The 20013-nt window shown below is 33.6% G+C and overlaps 1 protein-coding gene across 3 annotated transcripts in view; it reads right to left on the bottom strand.

Annotated features, from left to right (window-relative positions):
• LOC108466813 (callose synthase 3-like) overlaps window positions 1–20013 on the bottom strand; it is a 41138-nt gene that overhangs the window by 16177 nt on the left and 4948 nt on the right. For all 3 annotated transcript variants that reach the window (XM_053031392.1, XM_053031393.1, XM_053031391.1), the window contains 21 exons: window positions 14565–14656; window positions 14258–14384; window positions 10803–10940; window positions 10590–10666; window positions 10421–10511; window positions 5557–5682; window positions 5352–5469; window positions 4221–4555; window positions 4083–4135; window positions 3933–3993; window positions 3565–3646; window positions 3430–3479; window positions 3246–3332; window positions 2725–2859; window positions 2525–2619; window positions 2358–2442; window positions 2128–2288; window positions 1873–1996; window positions 1676–1776; window positions 1433–1577; window positions 917–1068 (listed from right to left, as the gene is read on the bottom strand). In XM_053031392.1, coding sequence (XP_052887352.1) covers window positions 917–1068; window positions 1433–1577; window positions 1676–1776; window positions 1873–1996; window positions 2128–2288; window positions 2358–2442; window positions 2525–2619; window positions 2725–2859; window positions 3246–3332; window positions 3430–3479; window positions 3565–3646; window positions 3933–3993; window positions 4083–4135; window positions 4221–4555; window positions 5352–5469; window positions 5557–5682; window positions 10421–10511; window positions 10590–10666; window positions 10803–10940; window positions 14258–14384; window positions 14565–14656 — 2435 coding nt within the window. The remainder of the gene's footprint in view (window positions 1–916; window positions 1069–1432; window positions 1578–1675; window positions 1777–1872; window positions 1997–2127; window positions 2289–2357; window positions 2443–2524; window positions 2620–2724; window positions 2860–3245; window positions 3333–3429; window positions 3480–3564; window positions 3647–3932; window positions 3994–4082; window positions 4136–4220; window positions 4556–5351; window positions 5470–5556; window positions 5683–10420; window positions 10512–10589; window positions 10667–10802; window positions 10941–14257; window positions 14385–14564; window positions 14657–20013) is intronic.

Below are 20013 nucleotides of genomic sequence, written 5' to 3' on the forward strand. Positions count from 1 at the left end.
TGACTTATTCTTCAAAAAATCCAAACAAAGAGAAATTGAAGCTTATACAGATGCAGATTGGGCAGGCTCAACAATAGATAGAAGATCTACATTAGGATACTGTACATTTGTTTAGGGAAACCTTGTGACTTGGCGAAGCAAAAAACAAAGTGTTGTAGCAAGAAGTAGTGCAGAGGCTGAGTTTAGATCAATAGCTCAAGGAATTTGTGAAATGGTGTGGTTAAAAAGAATTATGGAAGAGCTGAGGAAACCAATAACTTCACCAATGAAGTTGTACTGTGATAGCAAAGCTGCCATTAGTATTGCTCACAACCCAGTCTAACATTATAGAACTAAACATGTTGAGATTAATAGAAACTTTATTAAGGAAAAGATTGAAGAAGGCCAAATGTGCATGCCGTTTGTTCTTTCAAAACAATAGATTGCTGACATACTCACCAAAAGACTCTCTAAGACAAACTTTGATTTTCTTGTAAGCAAGTTGGGCATGATTGATATATATGCACCAACTTGAGGGAGGGTGTTGAAATATGTATATAATTTAAATTTATTTAGGTAGATAAATCTTATTTAGGTAAATAAATTTTATTCATATTCTAGGAATATTTTTATTTTATCTTTAGTAGTTTATTAGAATAAGGGAACTATTTTCCCAATTAGGATTACGACTCTTTCTCTATTTAAGTTCGGTTCTTTAGTTAATAATAATAGAACAGTTTTATCAAAAACTCTCTTGAAAACTTTCAATAACATCCTATTTATATATCAATAATTGCATAAAAAAGTAGTACAAGAAAGCTCTCCCAATTTCCTATCCAATCAACATGATATGCTCTTAGTTAAAAACCAATTTGATGTATAAGAAAGAGTAAACAATAGTATTAGAATGAACCAATGAATCTAGGAGAAAACTTACGAAAAAGAAAGCATATTGCGAACTTTAGGTGCAGCAGGCATGTCCATAAACAAAGAATTTGAGAAGAAAGAAATTCTCCTCCTAGCATCTATATTAGAGGGTACATCCATTGCAGATTCCTTTGTGGTAAGCAATAAATAGAGCCGGTTGATCTACAAAAAAAAAATGTAACATTAGGCACCCAACCTAAAACTGATTGATAGTAGGTGAAGGGACCGAACTTTAATATAAGTCATAGCCATAGAGGAACGCAATACTTAATTAATGTGGGCTAACACCACTAACACTCCCACTCACGTGTAGCTCACAGGGCCAACACATGGACAACCTCACCAAGGATCGTCAACATCACATAGGGTAGGGCAAGGCACTAATACCATGTTCAACATCCAACCTAAAACCAATTGGCAAGAGGCGCAGGAGCCCAACTTTAATACAAAACCACAAGGAACCTAATACTCCACTAATATGGGATAAAACCATTTAATAATCAGAAAAGCACAACAAAGAGCTCACCTTTTCTCTCCATGCTTCTGAAACAGGAGTTGGAAATTTGATAGCTCCAGTTGAAGCAAATAATTGATCTAACTTTTTTGTATCAAATAATTGATGAAGTGGATCTGGATTCATCCCATCATGCCCAGACCCTCCATGTTCCAAGCTTGAGAGGAAAAAGGATGAAATAAAATAAAATAATAGTAAGTTATGGCACTAGAACATACATGTGTTTGAGGAGACAATCACATGAAGATGCCAAACCTAGAGAATTCTTCCTCTGCCATTATGTCCTTTGTCACAATCTCCAGCATGTCCTGGAAACAAAGTACCACTTGACCCCTTTCATCTTGCTTATTTTCCAACTGCAAAAATCAACATGGTTATATAGGAACTTCCTATTACACCCAAATGCAAAAGGTATGAAATCATCTTGAACCAAATTAATTTTCAAAAATTACCAAGAGTTTTATCAACTTCACAATGTGGTCACAGAGACTAGGAACGGCACTCATTTTGTAAGTCTTAATTAGACTACCATCTACTATTCGTTTGTCAACTTTGAAAAATATGTCATCTATAACCCTGGAAACACATTAGGATCAATATAAATGAAATTAAGCAACAATATGTTTCACAAAATAATAATACCAACAAGAGAAAATTGCAGATTAATTAAATATTTGGCTAAAAGTCTAAGTTAAAAAGAAGCTTGCCTTTTCTCACGCTGCCCTTCAACTAAAAACCTAATAATGCTTCGGAATGAAGCATAACATTCACGAATTGCACAAAACATGTAAGGATCAGCTTCAATCCGCTTTTGCAGCTCTCTATCCCTGCTATCACTGTCCTTGGCCATGTCTAACGCTATTGGGATCTACATGAAAATCCACAGCTAAAATCAAGATACTCAACTCTAAAGATCACCAGAGAATTTGATGCAAACCTTGCTAGCAAGCAAAAAAGGTGGCCACTGGATTTGATCTAAATCACGATCTGCCCAATAGGGAACAAGCAACAGATTCATCTCCCTAAAAATAAAACAAGCTCAATACATAGAAACAGTAAGATGAATGTAACACGTATATAACATGGAGCACAGAGTGTAAATACTTGTTGCTTATAAGATCCTCCTCCCGAAAACTACTGATAATTTTGTTCCACAACTGAGCGAATTTTGCAGCCTCTTTCTCTTTATTAGACAGTGGCTGAGAAATAGAACAGTATTAGATGGAAAGTGTATTTCTGTGATTCTTCAGCCAAAAACTCAGAGAGATAAAAGTTTATAGTATATAATATTAAAGAGATTTGACCTGCCCAAAGCTGCGAGAGAAAAAAAGCCAAAATCCTTTTTTCTTTTTCTCGCTCTTATCCCCTGGAATTAAGCAGTCATTAAAAGCACCAGGCAATGATCCAAAACGAGACCGGAGCATTCCTAATGTTCGAATCTGGAGTTCAAAAAAATATATATAGAAATAATATAAATGTACAAACACTGGAAAGGAAAAACAATTAATATAGATTCTAAAGAGATTCTATGATAATTATAAAGAAGCAGAGAATGAGAGGATTTTCGATATATTTAAAAAGAAACTGCCACGTTTCATTAGGTGAAGTTTACAAAATAGAAAGAGGCCATATGTCCTACATCATCTACATAAAACAAGTGAATAGAGCAAAGAAATGGTTGACCACCACCATCGTGCCTGTTTCATGAAAATGCTTGGCAAAACCAAGACATTTTCATTGGAAAATTTTGAAAAATAAGCACGCTAGGAAAAGGTAATAGAAAAACAATGGTAATAATTAACTAGTTATGTAGAGCTCAACTTACCTCTCCAAGGCGTCGAAATGCACCATAAATGCCTCCAAATAATGTAGAGAATATTGCATACCAAATCTGGGTATCCATAAAATAGACCTTGAAAAGTAAAAACCAGCAAATTAGACCTTGAACTATCAGAGCCAAGTAATGACAAAAAAAAATGGATTAATTATGATCAAGAGATATGGCATACAAGAATGATTGGAGCCCAGAGAGCAATCACAACGCCTATGTTGTTCCTTGCTGCAATAAATGAAATCAAGAAATGAACTTCCATGTTCTCGAAAAGTCGAAAAGATAATAGATTGACATTTTTTAAGAGTCATACCTTGGGGGAAAAATTCATGCCATTGGAAATGCCTTATCCGAACAGACATAATAGCTTTTGTGGGACCAACTAAAGGTTTTATCTGTAACACCAAAAGGAAGAAGTGATGGATTATTCAGTCTCTAAAAACACATCAAACCTGACATGCTAATCAAAGGAGGAAGATGCAAAAGATCTTTTTAAGAATTAAAACAAGAGAAACACCAATGAAAGTGATTCTAGGTAGCCTTAAGCATAGGATCATAATAATCTTAATCATGGCCAGCCTTTTGGTGCCAATCTTTTGATTGATTAATGATCAGTGCAAAGAAAAGAAAAGAAGTATGATTGTTCGTGGCAGTTTAGAGTGAAATGAATGGAGGGCACACCTCAATATAATAACTGAATGCCAATTTAGTGATGATAAGTAGGACCCAAAACATTGTATACCTGAAAGTTCAAATACAAATAGAAATCAAATATCCCAAATAGTTGCCACAAAAGTAAATTGGTAGATCCTACAAACATTTAACTCTTACTTGAAGAGAGAAAATGTGCTCTCATGCATTCCCCTACCAACATAGAGACGAGGCTGAAAGATTCAAGCAAGGGAATAAGTGAACAAGAGAAGAAACAAATTTGAGAGAAGATGATGATATAAGAGAAGTTATCACTACCTGTGACCACCACATCATAAGCATCACAATCTTGTAGTGTGAACTTTCAAGGAATCGACGAACAAACGGAAAGAGAAACAATATTGCAGCCAGCATATTTGGTGACAAGTAAATCACAACAGCTAAAATGAACAAGGAAGGTGAACTTGAGGTACTGCCAAACCAGCTTTGGATTGTTCGCGCAATTCCTGAAGGATTGTCTGAAGTATAAGCATAAGTAACGGGCAGAACAATCACCCATGCAGCTGCTGAAACAACTTTCAATATGTATCTTAACTTAACATGAAATGACATGCTCTGCTGTGCTTTCCAACTAAGGATTACATCAAGGACAGCTGCAAAACATTAAATAAATATCAGTAGAAATTTCAACATAGCTGGTATGCAATAAGATGGAAAGGTTGTGCAAATAAGCCTTAAACATGTATGCATAGACCCACAGTAAAACAAGAAAATTCCAATTTAACTGATACACAAGCATGCAGGTTAAAACGCCAGACATAATAAAAAACGCTCGATAATAATTGGCACTTCAAAACAGCCCCAATAGTATTTGGCGCCTTAAATTGGAGGCTTTCATTAACCAACAGTATATAACAGATCAAGACCAGTCATATTATTAGTGATGATTAAAAAGATGGAAAGAGTGAACCAACAATGTGCATGTAAATAACATAAGGTTAGCCACTTCAAATGCCAGAAACAGTCCGTACAGTAATAATAGGTTATCTACAATATATAAACAAGGAGGAGTTGCATTAATACAACCAAGAATTGTGATCTACTTGAAGTTACAATTCAGCATGCAGAAAAAGTTACCGACTTGAAGCAAATCTGCCAGCTCAGTAAATGTTTCCTAACTACAAATATTTATTGTCACCCATGCATGAGATCTAGGAACAAGGTTTTAGAGTTAAAAAGAAAATCGCTTCATGCTAAGGACTTGAAGATAATTCACCAGAGTAACCACAGAATTCAGAAAGCAACAGGATGCTTTCTTTTCTTTCTAATCTTAATAATGGCTTCTCTACCATTTAAAAGGTTTGTTCCACCTAATCAAGAAAACTTGTATTGCCAACAACTAAAACTATAATGATAGACAATAACGTAAGATTAACCGGATTCACTCACCTTGGCCAAGCTTTAATATAGCAGCAGTAATAAAGACTGACAGTACTTTCTTGAACACATCACCTGTAAAGATGGAACTTGGTTGACCATTGCCATTCCAAGCAACAATGATCATAACCTTGCACGAATCAGACAATATCAACACCATGGCCAAAAAATTCTCAAAGGAAGAAATAAAATAATTTGCAAAATTGTCAAGTTTTACCTGCAAGCAAAGAATGAAAAAGCTCCACATTCGATCAAAGCTTCTAAAAACATGCCAGAATGAGCGTATCTCAACAAAGTTAACTTTCCCCACCCATCGGTCCCTAGTAGCTTGTGGCTTCTTATCCTACACGCATGCCACAAAGTGCGAACAGTAAATATGATAAGAGAAATTATTCTTGGTAAATAACAATTAGACAGGTGCAATTATTGCTACCTCCTAACTTGTTTTTGGCAACCAACACAACTTGAAATCTCCACATCAAGTTGGAGTTATAGACTACATCAATTCCCTTAACCACAATACCATCAAAATAATGACTTGTATACCATTATGGAAAATAGGAAACAGAACATTTGAGACTCATGTTCACTACAGAGTAATTGACACAAGCAAATCAAGCAAATACAAAACATGCAAGCTAGAACCAATAATAGGACAATTTGCAAAATTACTTGAATTGTCACAATAGATTTAATAGTCCAAAAATTCCGGATGCAAGAGCAGGGAACCATAGATAAAACAAACTCCTAACTCCCAATTGAACATTCTTCTTTCTATTTAACAAATGCAAGGAGGTGTGTTCGATATCCAAAAATTGTTTAAATATGTATATATTTTAAATTTATTTAGGTAGATAAATCTTATTTAGGTAGATAAGTTTTATTCATATTCTAGGAATATTTTATTTTATCTTTTAGTAGTTTATTAGAATAAGAGAACTATTTTCTTTTATATTTTAGTAGTTTATTAGAATAAGAGAACTATTTTTCCAATTAGGATTAGGACTCTTTTTTCTATTTAAGTTCAATTCTTCAATTAATAATATAGAACAGTTTTATTAAAAGCTCTCTTGAAAACTTTCATGGTATCAGAGCTAGGTTAAAATCTCTAGTAACATCATGGTTAAAACAACCTTTACTAGAGATAAGAAAAAACCTTAGTGCGATCATTGCAAAAATATTGGCACACTCGAGAAACGTGTTGGAAGCTCCATGAAAAACCGACAAATGAAAGGAAAAAGAGTGGCAATGGTCATGGTTCACAATCAGGGGATAACAGAGCTTTCCAAACAACTAATGGAAATTATAAGGGCCAAAGTTCTCTAGAAGGGTCTCCATTCACTAAGGAACAATTAGAGCATTTACACAAGTTTTTTCAATCACCACAATTTCGGATGAATTCTTCAATTCCTAACTCATCCAATAATCCTTCTTCCTCTTTTGCCCAATCAGTCTTGATTTTTACTTTTTCAAAGGTCAAGCCTTGTAAAACAAACACATGGATCGTTGATTCTGGAGCTAGTGATCACATGACTAGTAGTCATTTTCTTTTTTCAACTTACACACCTTGTGCAAGAAACAAAAAGATCAAAGTAGCAGATGGGTCTTTCTCGGCAATAGCCGGGAAAGGCACTGTTAAAATTTCGTCTTCCTTGGTTTTACATAATGTTTTACATGTGCCAAATCTAGCTTGTAATCTCATATCGGTCAGTAAATTATCACAGTCCTCAAATTATCATGTTATATTTGACTCCTCTATTTGTAAGTTTCAGGACATGGTCTCGGGAAGGATAATTGACAATGCTAAAGAATTTGGTGGAATTTACTTTCTTGAAGACGACCATCTAAGTCAACCAACAACTACTTTTTGTTTAAATTCTGTTTCTGATAAGGTTATGATTTGGCATTATAGGCTTGGACATCCTAATTTTTACTATTTAAGATATTTGTTACCTAATCTATTTAAAAATAAAAGTCCTTCATATCATTGTGAATTTTGTGAATTGGCTAAACATCATCGGTCATTCTTTCCACCTCAAAAATATAAAGCCTCCAAACCTTTTTCGTTAATTCATAGTGATGTTTGGGGACCTTCAAGAGTCTCGACCTTTTCAGGGATACGTTGGTTTGTCATATTTATTGACGATCATACTCGACTTTGTTGGGTGTTTTTATTAAAAAATGAGTCTGAAGTTAAAAATGTGTTTCAGTCTTTTTATGCTATGGTGAAAACACAATTTGGTGTGAAAATAGAAGTATTTCGGACTGACAATGGTGGAGAATTTTTTAGCGACCAATTAGGTGTTTTCTTAACCAAACATGGAATAGTCCACCAAAGTTCTTGTACAAATACACCACAACAAAATGGGATTGCAGAAAGAAAAAACCGACATCTTTTGGAAGTAACTAGAGCCTTGATGTTCACTAGTCAGGTACCACGTTATCTTTGGGGCGAAGCCTTGTTATGACTACATATCTTATTAATAGAATGCCCAGTAAAACTCTAAACTATAGAACTCCTTTTAGTCTCTTTAAAGATAATTTTCCTAACTCTAAATTGATCACAGATTTATTCCTCCGAGTTTTTGGGTGTGGTGTTTTTGTTCATCTTCACAACCAAGGTAAACTAGATCCTAGAGCAAAAAAATGTGTCTTTGTTGGTTATGCTTCTAATAAAAAGGGTTACAAATGTTATGATCCAACTGATAGGAAGATTATTATTACCATGGATGTCACATTTGTTGAAACACAATCTTATTTTGATTCTAATCTTCAGGGAGAGAATTATACTAAGGAAGATTCTATAATTGATCAAGAAAATATTAAGAATATACAACATAGGGATTCTAATAATGGGGAAGGCGAATTATAATTAACACAGAAATTAATGATGTTAATGTTAATGAAAAGGAGGATGAAGGTGGAGAGTCTAATCATGAGAATAAAAAACAAACAAAGGAGTTAATTGTTTATTCAAGAAGAAATTGAAATCAAGAAAGTGGAATCCACCAGATTCATCACCAAGAATCCGACCCGTAAGATCCTGTCAAAAGTCCAGGTAAAACTCATAATCCAGTCAATGAATTTTCTGACTTAGATATTCCAATTGCCAAAAGAAAAGGTGTTAGAAATATTGTCAAATATCCCATGTCTAACTTTGTATCCTATAAAGCCTTATCTTCGACATGCTCAACCTTTGTTTCGTGTCTCGATACTGTACAAATACCCAAAAATGTGAAAGATGCTTTACAGGTTCCTGAGTGGAAGGAGGCTATTTTAGAGGAGATGCGCTCTTGAAAAAACAGTACATGGAAACAATGGAATTACCAGTAGGGAAAAAACAAAACGTAAATGGGTGTTCACAACCAAATTCAAACCAGATGGATCTTTAGATAGATGCAAAGCCCGGTTGGTGGCTAAAGGGTACACTCAAACATACGGGATAGATTATCTTGAAATGTTTGCTCCAGTGGCCAAATTAAATTCCGTTAGAGTTCTTTTATCAATTGTTGTTAATCTTGATTGGTCTTTACAGCAGTTAGATGTGAAGAATGCTTTCCTAAATGGAAAACTTGAAGAAGAAGTTTACACGGATCCTCCTCCAGGTTTTGAAGAAAAATTTGAAACTCGAGTATGTAAACTCAAGAAATCTTTGTATGGTCTGAAGTAGTCTCCTCGAGCTTAGTTTGAACGATTCACTCAAGTTATTAAAAAACAAGGTTACTCAGAAGGGCAAGCTGATCATACAATATTCTATCGACATTCACAAAAAGGTAGAATAGCAGTTATTATAGTTTATGTCGATGATATCATTCTTACAGGAGATGATGTTGATGAAATAAGGCGTCTCAAGGAGCATTTAGCATTGCAGTTTGAGATTAAAGACTTGGGTCCTTTGAAATACTTTCTTGGAATGGAAGTTGCTCGATCAAAGAAGGGTCTTGTGGTCTCTCAAAAAAAATATGTTATTGATCTTTTAAAAGAGGCTGGGATGAGTGGTTGCCGCCCAACTGACACACCAATTGATTCAAATGTAAATTCGGAAATAAAAAGGTCGATTAGTTGATAAAGAGCAGTACCAAAGATTAGTCAGTAAGTTAATTTACTTATCACATACAAGGCCAGACATAACTTTTGCAGTGAGCTTAGTGAGTCAATTTATGCACTCCCCAATGGAGGAACATGAAGAAGCAGTGTTTCGAATTCTAAGATACTTGAAGAGTTCAACGGGAAAGGGCTTATTCTTCAAGAAACCCGAACAAAGAGAAATTAAAGTTTATACTGATCTGCAGATTAGGCGGCTCAATAATGGATAGAAGATCTACATCAGGATACTGTACATTTGTTTGGGGAAACCTTGTGACTTGGCGAAGCAAAAACAAAGTGTTGTAGCAAGAAGTAGTCTGAAGTCGTGTTTAGATCAATGGCTCAAGGAATTTGTGAAATGATGTGGTTAAAAAGAATTATGGAAGAGCTGAGAAACCAATAACTTCACCAATGAAGTTGTCTTGTGATAGCAAAGCTACCATTAGTATTACTCACAACCCATTAACATGACGAACTAAACATGTTGAGATTGATAGAAACTTTATCAAGGAGAAGATTGAAGAAGGCCAAGTGTACATGCCGTTTGTTCCTTCAAAATAACAGATTGCTGACATACTCACCAAAAGACTCTCTAAGACAAACTTTGATTTTCTTGTAAGCAAGTTGGGCATGCTTGATATATATGCACCAACTTGAGGGAGGGTGTTGAAATATGTATATATTTTAAATTTATTTAGGTAGATAAATCTTATTTAGGTAGATAAGTTTTATTCATATTTTAGGAATATTTTTATTTTATCTTTTAGTAGTTTATTAGAATAAGGGAACTATTTTCTTTTATATTTTAGTAGTTTATTAGAATAAGGAACTATTTTCCCAATTAGGATTAGGACTCTTTTCTCTATTTAAGTTCAATTTTTCAATTAATAATATAGAACAGTTTTATTAAAAGCTCTCTTGAAAACTTTCAAAAATTGCTCTACAACAATCGGAGGTGGGAAAGAGAAAGACTAGAGATCCAAAAATATTCTCACTCCATTTTTTTCGTTAAGTTGTTCAATTGGCAGACAAAAGAAATCAGCATCAACACGCATTGGCCAACCCAATCGGAAGCAATCAACAGACCTAAAATTAAACAAAGGTAAATAAATCGCTGAGTATAAAAATGTCGAGAGATAAAACTCATGAATAAAAAATCCATACCAGAAGTATTCATTTAAATCATCGTAATTTCTCCATTGTGAATGCTTTGATTTCCCTCGTTTACTCCTTTCAGCTTCCTGCAGTGAAAGTCAATTGTTTCAGGGTTGGGAAGACGAATTCTCCAACATCATCACCTTTTTTAGTAAAATGGCACACACACAATAAGAGAGAGACAGATGGATGCAATAAATAGACAGGACATGCATATGGTACCCTTCGAATAACTTCATAGATGGGTGTAACAACTTTCTGCAGAAAAGCTTCCTCCTCTCCTCCATAGGCTGGCTGGATGTTTTCTCCAGTTAGTGGACTGACATTTCCAGCCAGCATACCATAAAGTTCAAATGCCATCTGCAGTAAACAAAGGGTAGCAGCATTTAATATCTACAAAATTAAGATAGATATGTGAAAGCACAAACCAGGCATCATACAGAAATTACATAACTTCAGTCCAAGACGAGTAGAAGAAACAACATTGAAAATGCCACTATGTAAGGAAACAAATTACAAGGCTAGTTTTCATTTATCAACATTGACAAGCCACATGTTGAGGTGTCCATGGCTCAGGCTAGGTCACATATACTGAACCTTTCATTTTAAAAACCAAGATCGAGACAGGCTTATCAATTTACATACTGGTTATGTACACCAGCAAAATATTGTATATCAACATTTACACAGAAGTTTTGGAATTAAAATTAAATAAACATGTTATTACTTATTAATAACAATGACTTTTTTTTCTTTCTTTTACCCTTCCGCTAAAATGAATTCTTGGATCTTCATATAGCTCCAACTTTTTACCTTTTTTTGACTGAAACAAGGCCAACTTTGATTCACCAAAGCTAACCAATCAGCTTTCTTTATCACCAGCCAATCATCGGCTCCAATCATGCCCGACTCTCTTGGTAGTCGGTTGAGGGGGCCTTGCCCAATGGATATTACATCACAATTCACATATTCTGCAAAATCACAATATTCTCTGTTCACTTCTTCGCTGCTGTAACTCAGAAAAGGCCCCGTCACAACACTCTCAGTAGAAAATCCACCTTATTACCATCAATTGTTCGCGCTTTTTTTGTCATAGTCAATCCAAGATTGCTTCTCTACCAACCATCAATCTTACAAAGACATAATAACATAATCTTAGGAGTTTTTGTCATCATCAATCTAAGATTACGCCTCTACCGGCCATCAAGCTTGCAGGTAAGGATGTCCAAATTTTGGTTAAAACCGAATTAACCAACAAAACCGATCTAATTCGGTTAACCGGTCAATTAACAGGTCAGAAGTAGATTAATGATTTTTTGGAAGTTCGGTTTTCGGTTCAAAATCAGGTAATTAGCCGAATTAACCAAACTTAATTATGTAGTGTTTTTAATTATGTAGTATTTTAAGACTTAAATTTTCAGTTAATTCCATTAATTCGGTTAACTTTAAAGACAAATGAACATTATCAATGTGTTTTTTTATATGTTCTATACTTGTTTTAACCAAAAAACCAAAAACATATAAATTTCGCTTAATTCAGTTAACCGACAGAATTAAAAGAAATATTTCGATTCGGTTAACGGTTAAATTATTATACAATTCGGTTAAATACTAGTTCGGTACGGTTAACTGTTTGAACACCCCTACTTGTCGTGGCATACTAAGGTAATCTTATGATTAATTTTTATCTAGTTTAAAACAGTTTTAAATTATTTTTTTATCTTATTTCTATTTTGAATGTAATTGTCTATCTTGAATAAGCTCAAATCTAAATATCTATGCCCAAGCCCCAACGCATAAAGCAAGCCAAGCCAGCAGTTAGGGCAAACAGTAAACCCTTGGACACCTATGTCTACATGATGGGAACAATGTCATTTCACTAACAGTATTAAAATATGGGCAGAGAAAACTTATATTAGTTTGTCCAATCATAATAACATGGAATTTAACTTAAAACCGATTCAAAATGAATCATGAGAACTCAACAACATTAAAGTATCCCCAAGAGATCCCAAACTTAATCATTAAGATTCAATTCTTACCAATCTCATTCATATTAAAGAGCCCAAAAACATCCAAAATTTAATTATCATAAATTTGTGTTTAGCACCACCTTCATTTGCCTCAAATTTAAGAGTGACATGAGAACTCAACCATATTAAAGAATCCCTAAGAGATCCCAAACACAATCATTAAGATTCACTTTTTACTAATCTCATTCATATTAAAGATCCCAAAAACATCCAAAACTTCCAAAATTTAATCATCATAAATTTGTGTTTAGCACCACCTTCATTTGAGTCCCATATTAAAGAATCCCTAAGAGATCCCAAACATAATCATTAAGATTCACTTTTTACCAATCTCATTCGTATTAAAAATCCCAAAAACTTCCAAAATTTAATCATCATAAATTTGTATTTAGCACCACCTTCATTTGCCTCAAATTTAGGAATGATAGGCCTATGCAATTGTAAGTACTTGATGTTTAGGACACAAGGGGACAAAACCTATCTCCTACTTCATGGCATCAATGTAAAGCATTGGCAAAAGAAACCCTCTTGGAAAGGTCAATAATGAGGGGACAACTTTGTTAAAATTTTGCAAATATATTACTTGCACTCTCATATGAAACACTACTTTACCAACATGTGAAGTATTACTTACACTCTCTTATTTGTAGTAGGCCCAATATTAGCAATTTAACAATTTTGCATCATTAAAAATAGAGAGAGTAGCAATAACAAACATAACAAACTAGGAAACAAGCAAAATGGATTTTGAAATAGTAACAACAACTAGATAAAAGTGAATAGGATTAACTTAAATATAAGATACAACAATTCCAAACTTTGCCAATGTGTGACATATTATTGACATGCTCGCTTATATGTATATGACCAATATTATCAGTAGCAATTTAAACAATCTTGCATCATTAAAATATATGTAGTAGTAACAACAAACATAACAAGCAAGGCAACACCCAAACTAGGCTTTGAAATAGTAATAACAACTAGACCTAAGTAAAAAGAATTAACTTAAATATAAAACACCACAACCCAAACTTAGCCAATTTGCAATAACAATACTCAATTCATCACTAAAAATGACTGCTATATGCATTTATAATGGCAATATCATACGCATGAAAACTTGAGTGTAGCACGATGACTTAACCAATTTTACAAATGTATCAGTTATCAACAATCATCATTCAAACTAATAGAAATTAGCACCGGATGCAATTCAAAACCCCAATAGCATATTACCAGTTTTGGCTACAAAGAACTAACATTTTATAAACCTCACATCATGCATCAAGTCTGATAACCTCTTGTAAATAGCGAGAGAGCAATGCAATACTATCAAAGGATGACCTATTCTAATTTAACATCTACCATCCAGGGCACCAATGAAAACATTCAAGTGTAATAATGTCCAATTCCACAAAAACAAGATTTCTAACGACTAAAAAACAAACTTCATATCAGTTGCTAATTTTTTCTTATGGAAGTCAATCTAAATAATGCCAATAATACAAGAAAGAGAAGTAAGGTCAAAGAAAATGACTATTATCTCCATACAATTATAGCCAAACCTGACCCCACTTATTTAAAACTACATGAGTAGGCACATTTATGGCCGGAGGGGGGGATAGAGTGTCTAGAGCATACATGATGATAGATGTAGCAAAGGCATTCTGGCATGAACCTCAAGTTTGCAGCTTCACCCCATATTAAAAGGTACAGACCCATGTATAATAATTTTCTCTGTTGCACTTCCTGCTGAATGGTGGGCAACCTGCAGATTTAAATATCAAGAAGAATTAAGACAGAAAAATATGAGATACCTATTTATGCTGATATTAACTTATTTCATAGCATGCATTTCTCTTAAAAATATACTCGAAGCAGCATAAAAGCTTCCATTGATGACTAGTCCAGCCAAATATTATTGCTTGATAATAGTTTAGCATCTCACCAAAGACTACTTTTGCGATCCAAGTACTTGCACCACTTTTTGTAGTTCTTAAAAAGTTTCTTCATCACTTCTGTCAGTGCATGGTCATCCAACTGTGCAAGAAAAAAAAAGTCACAATTTTAATCCACATAAAAGCACCAAAATTCAAGCAAGAAGATAAGATCCAAAACATTTTTAACCGACCCAGATCAAGAATTTTGCATCTTTACTCTTCGAGAATTTAGATTATGTCCAAAGGATTTGCTTGTTTTATGCTTTCCCATAATAGTTCATAAATCATCACTACAGCTTTGATAAACCTTTGCAAATTAAAATTTTCAATAAATTTTCTCGATGCATTTATAACTGATTTTAGATATGACTTAATGAAAGATGTAAGATGAAAAAGTGTAGAAAAACTTACTGCAGCTAAAAACTACTAAATGTATTGAGTTACTTTTATTCAAGGAAAATTCTGTTATTCAATTACATTAATCTTATATGCTCCTACTAACCATAATTATCTTCCTTCTAAACTTTTGATAAAATGAAAAGATACCTATAAAACTATCTCTCTTATGAAAGGTTGAATATAGAATCTACTTAAACACAATTTTCAGTAGCTTACAAAAAAAATTACCATATCATACGTTTAGTGCTTTTAATTTTCAAATCAATGCTTAATTTTTCAGTGTTGAATTATTTCTATTTAACAAATAGCACCTATAACAGTTTTGGCAGAAAAGGAAAAACCATATTGCTCACTTGGTGGTGCCAAGAGTGACATGACACAAGGACTTCAATACAAATCTATAAGATAAAGTTGTGAAATTATCTTGAAAAAAAAAAGGAGAGAAATCATAATTATATACTAACATTGTTGAAATATGTGAAACCCATATATTTTGGGGATATATTTTAAAGTTATTTAGGTAGATAAATCTTAAAATAAATCATTTGAGATATTCTGAGATTATTTTATTTTGTCTTTTAGTAGTTTATTGGAATAAGGGAATTATTTCCCTTCTCTTTTAGTAGTTTATTAGAATAAGAGAATTATTTTCTCAATTAGGTTATGACTCTTTTCTCTATTTAAATTCAGTTCTTTAGTTAATAAAATATAGAACAGTTTTATTAAATGCTCTCTTGAAAACTTTTATGGCATTTGCGCTACGTTAAATCTCTAGTAACATCATGGTTAAAACAGCCTTCACTAGTGATAAGAGATCCAACAATCAAACAGAGGTAGAAAGTTCTACCGTTGAAACAACTACCGAGAGTATAATGACTCAATGGACAGAGGCATCTCACCTCTGTTTTCAGCTGACATCTCAAAAGCTGAATGGCAAGAATTATCTGAAATGGTCGCAACCCATAAAGTTAGCAATTGATGGGCATAGTAAGCTAGGTCATTTAATTGGAGAAGCCCAAGCAACCACAAGTGGGCGATCTAAAGATGAGCAAGTGGAGGTTAAAAAATTCTATAATAATTGCGTGGCTTATTAATTCCATGGAAGCATCCATAGGTAACCTTTTCTTTTTCTCCCGACTATTAAAGATGCTTGGAATATTGTGAAAGACACCTATTCAGATTTAGAAAACGCTTCACAAATCTTTAAATTAAAAATAAAACTCTAAAAAGATAGACAATGGGAAAAGGAAGTTACTTTTTATTATAATGAGATGATGTCTCTTTGGCAAGAACTGTATAAGTGTTATAATGATGAATGGGAACGTCCCGAAAATGGTGTAAAAGCTATGATAAAAGAAAAGAATGAACGAGCTCATTTATTTCTAGCTGGTTTAAATAGAGAATTTGATGAAATGAGATCTCGGGTCTTAGGAAAAAAAACCGCTTCCAAGAGTCCGTGAGATTTTTTCTGAGGTTAGAAAAGAAGAGACAAGGAGAAAAGTAATGTTAAGGCCAGGATTTGAAGCTAATGATGATAATTCAGCTCTTGTAACTGTCAAAAATAATGCTGATAGTGAAAAAAGAAAAAAAACCATATGCGATCACTGAAAAAAAATTAGCACACTCAAGAAACGTGTTGGAAGCTCTATGGAAAATCGACGAATGGAAAAAAGAAGGGTGGCAATGGTCGTGGTTCACAATCAGGTGATAGCAGAACTTTCCAAACAATTAATGAAAATTATGATGGCCAAAGTTCCCTAAAAGGGTTTCAATTCACTAAGGAACAATTAGAGCATTTACACAAGCTTTTTCAATCACCACAGTTTTGAATGAATTCTTCCATTCCTAACTAATCCAATAATCCTTCTTCCTCCTTTGCCCAATCAGGTACTAATTTTTTTGTTTTTTTCAGTGACAAGTCTTGTAAAACAAACACATGGATCGTTGATTCTGGAGCTAGTGATCATATAACTAGTAGTCATTTTCTTTTCTCAACTTACACACATTGTGTACGAAACAAAAAGATCACAAAGTAGCATATTGGGTCATTCTCGGCAATAGCCGAGAAAGGCACTGTTAAAATTTCGCCTTCCTTGGTTTTACATGATGTTTTACATGTGTCAAACCTAACTTCTAATCTCATATCAGTCAATAAATTATCCCATTCCTCAAATTGTCATGTTATATTTAACTTCTCTATGTGTAAATTTCATGACATGGTATCGGGGAGAATGATTGGCAATGCTAAAGAATCTGGTGGAATTTACTTTCTTAACGATCATCTAAGTCAACCAACAACTACTTTATATTTAAATTTTGTTTCTAGTTTTGATAAGGTTATAATTTGGCATTCTAGGCTTGGACATCCTAATTTTTACCATTGAAGATATTTGTTACTTGATCTATTTAAAAATAAAAGTCATTCTGCATATCACTATGAATTTTGTGAATTAGCTAAACATCATCGGTCATTCTTTCTACCTTAAAAATGTAAAGCTTCCAAACCTTTTTCATTAATTCATAATGATGTTTGGGGACCTTCGAGAGTCTCAACTTTTTCAGGAAAATGTTAGTTTTCACATTTATTGAGTGTTTTTATTAAAAGATAAGTCTGAAGTTAAAAATGTGTTTTTTTCTTTTTATGTTATAGGAAAACACAATTTGGTGTGAGAATAGAAGTATTTCGAAGTGACAATGGTGGGAAATTTTTTAATTGCCAATTAGATTTTTTTTTAACCAAACATGAAATAGTCCACTAAAGCTCTTGTAAAAATACATAACAAAATGGGATTGCAAAAAGAAAAAAACCGACATCTATTGGAAGTAACTAGAGCCTTGATGTTCACTAGTCAGGTACCATGTTATCTTTGGGGCAAGGCCTTGTTAACAACTAAATATTTTATTAATAGAATGCCCAGTAAAACTCTAAACTATAAAACTCCTTTTCGTCCCTTTAAAGATAACCTTTCTAACTCTAAATGATCACAGATTTATCCTTCCGAGTTTTTGGGTGTAGTATTTTTGTTCATCTTCACAATCAAGGTAAACAAGATCCTAGAGCAAAAAAAAATGCATCTTTGTTGGAGTTGCTTCTAATAAAAAGGGTTACAAATGTTATGATCCAATTGATAGGAAGATTATTGTTACCATGGATGTCACATTTGTTGAAACAAAATCTTATTTTGATTCTAATCTTCAAGGAGGGAATTATACTAAGGAAGATTCTATAATTGATAAAAAAAAGATTAGGAATATATAACATAGGGATTCTAATAATGGGGAAGGTGAATTTATGATTAACACAGAAATTAATGATGTTAATGTTAATGAAAAGGAGTATGAAAATGTATAGTCTGATCATGAGAATAAAGAACAAACAAAGGAGTTAATTGTTTACTCAATAAGAAATCGAAATCAAGTAGAATCCACCAGATTCATCACCAAGAATCCAACTCGCAAGATCCTGTCAAAAGTTCAGGTACAGCTTATAATCCAGCCAATAAATTTTCTGATTTAGATATTCCAATTTCCAAAAGAAAAGGTGTTAAAAATATTGTCAAATATCTCATGTCTTCGACATTCTCAACCTTTGTTTCATGTCTCGATACTGTTAAAATACCCAAAAATGTGAAAGATGCTCTACAGATTCCTGAGTGGAAGGAGGCTATTTTAGAGGAGATGCGCGCTCTTGAAAAAATAGTTTCATAGGAAACAATGAAATTACCCGTAGGGAAAAAATCAGTGAGATGTAAATAGGTGTTCACAACCAAATTCAAACAAGATGGATCTTTAGATAGATACAAAGCCCGCTGGTGGCTAAAAGGTATACTCAAACATTCGTGATAGATTATCTCGAAACATTTGCTCCAGTAGCCAAATTAAATTCTGTTAGATTTCTTTTATCAATTGTTGTTAATCTTGATTGGTCTTTACAGCAGCTAGATGTGAAGAATGCTTTCCTAAATAGGAAACTTGAAGAAGTTCACATGGTTCCTCCTTTAGGTTTTGAATATAAATTTGAAACTCGAATATGTAAGCTCAGGAAATCTTTGTACGGTCTAAAGCAATCTCCTCGAGCTTGGTTTGAACAGTTCACTCAAGTTGTTAGAAAATAAGGTTACTTACAAGGGCAAGTTGATCATATAATGTTCTATCGACACTCACAAAGATGTAGAATAGCAGTTATTATAACTTATGTTGATGATATCATTTTTATAGGAGATGATGTGGATGAAATAAGGCGTCTCAAGGAGCGTCTAGAATTGGCATTTGAGATTAAAGACTTGGGTCCAATGAAATACTTTCTTAGAATGGAAGTTGCTCGATTAAAGAAGGGTCTTCTGGTCTATCAGAAAAAATATATGATTGATCTTTTAAAAGAGGCTGGGATGAGCGATTGCCACCCAACTAACACACCAATTGATCCAAATGTAAAATTCGGAAATAAAGAAGGTCAATTAGTTGATAAAGGGTAGTACCAAAGATTAGTTGGTAAACTTACTTATCACATACAAGGCCAGACATAGCTTTTGCCGTGAACTTAGTGAGTCAATTTATCCACTCCCTAATGAAGAAACATGAAGAAGTAGTTTTTCGAATTCTAAGATACTTAAAGAGTTCACCTGAAAAGGGCTTATTCTTCAAGAAATCCGAACAAAGAGGAATTGAAGCTTATACAAATGCAGACTGGGCAAGCTCAATAATAGATAGAAGTCTACATCAGGATACTATACATTTGCTTGGGGAAACCTTGTCACTTGGAGAAGCAAAAAACAAAGTGTTGTAGCAAGAAGTAGTGCAGAGGCTGAGTTTAGATCAATGGCTCAAGGAATTTGTGAAATAATGTGGTTAAAAAGAATTATGAAAGAGCAAGAAACCAATAATTTCTCCAATGAAGTTATACTATGATAGTAAAGCTAAAATTAGATTGCTCACAACTCATTCCAACATGACAGAATTAAACATGTTGAGATTAATAGACACTTTATCAATGAGAAGATTGAGGAAGGTCAAATGTGCATGCCATTTGTTCTTTCAAAACAACAGATTGCTGACATA

The sequence above is a fragment of the Gossypium arboreum genome, chromosome 8 (genome assembly GCF_025698485.1).
Source record: "Gossypium arboreum isolate Shixiya-1 chromosome 8, ASM2569848v2, whole genome shotgun sequence".
NCBI classification, from domain to species: domain Eukaryota; kingdom Viridiplantae; phylum Streptophyta; class Magnoliopsida; order Malvales; family Malvaceae; genus Gossypium; species Gossypium arboreum.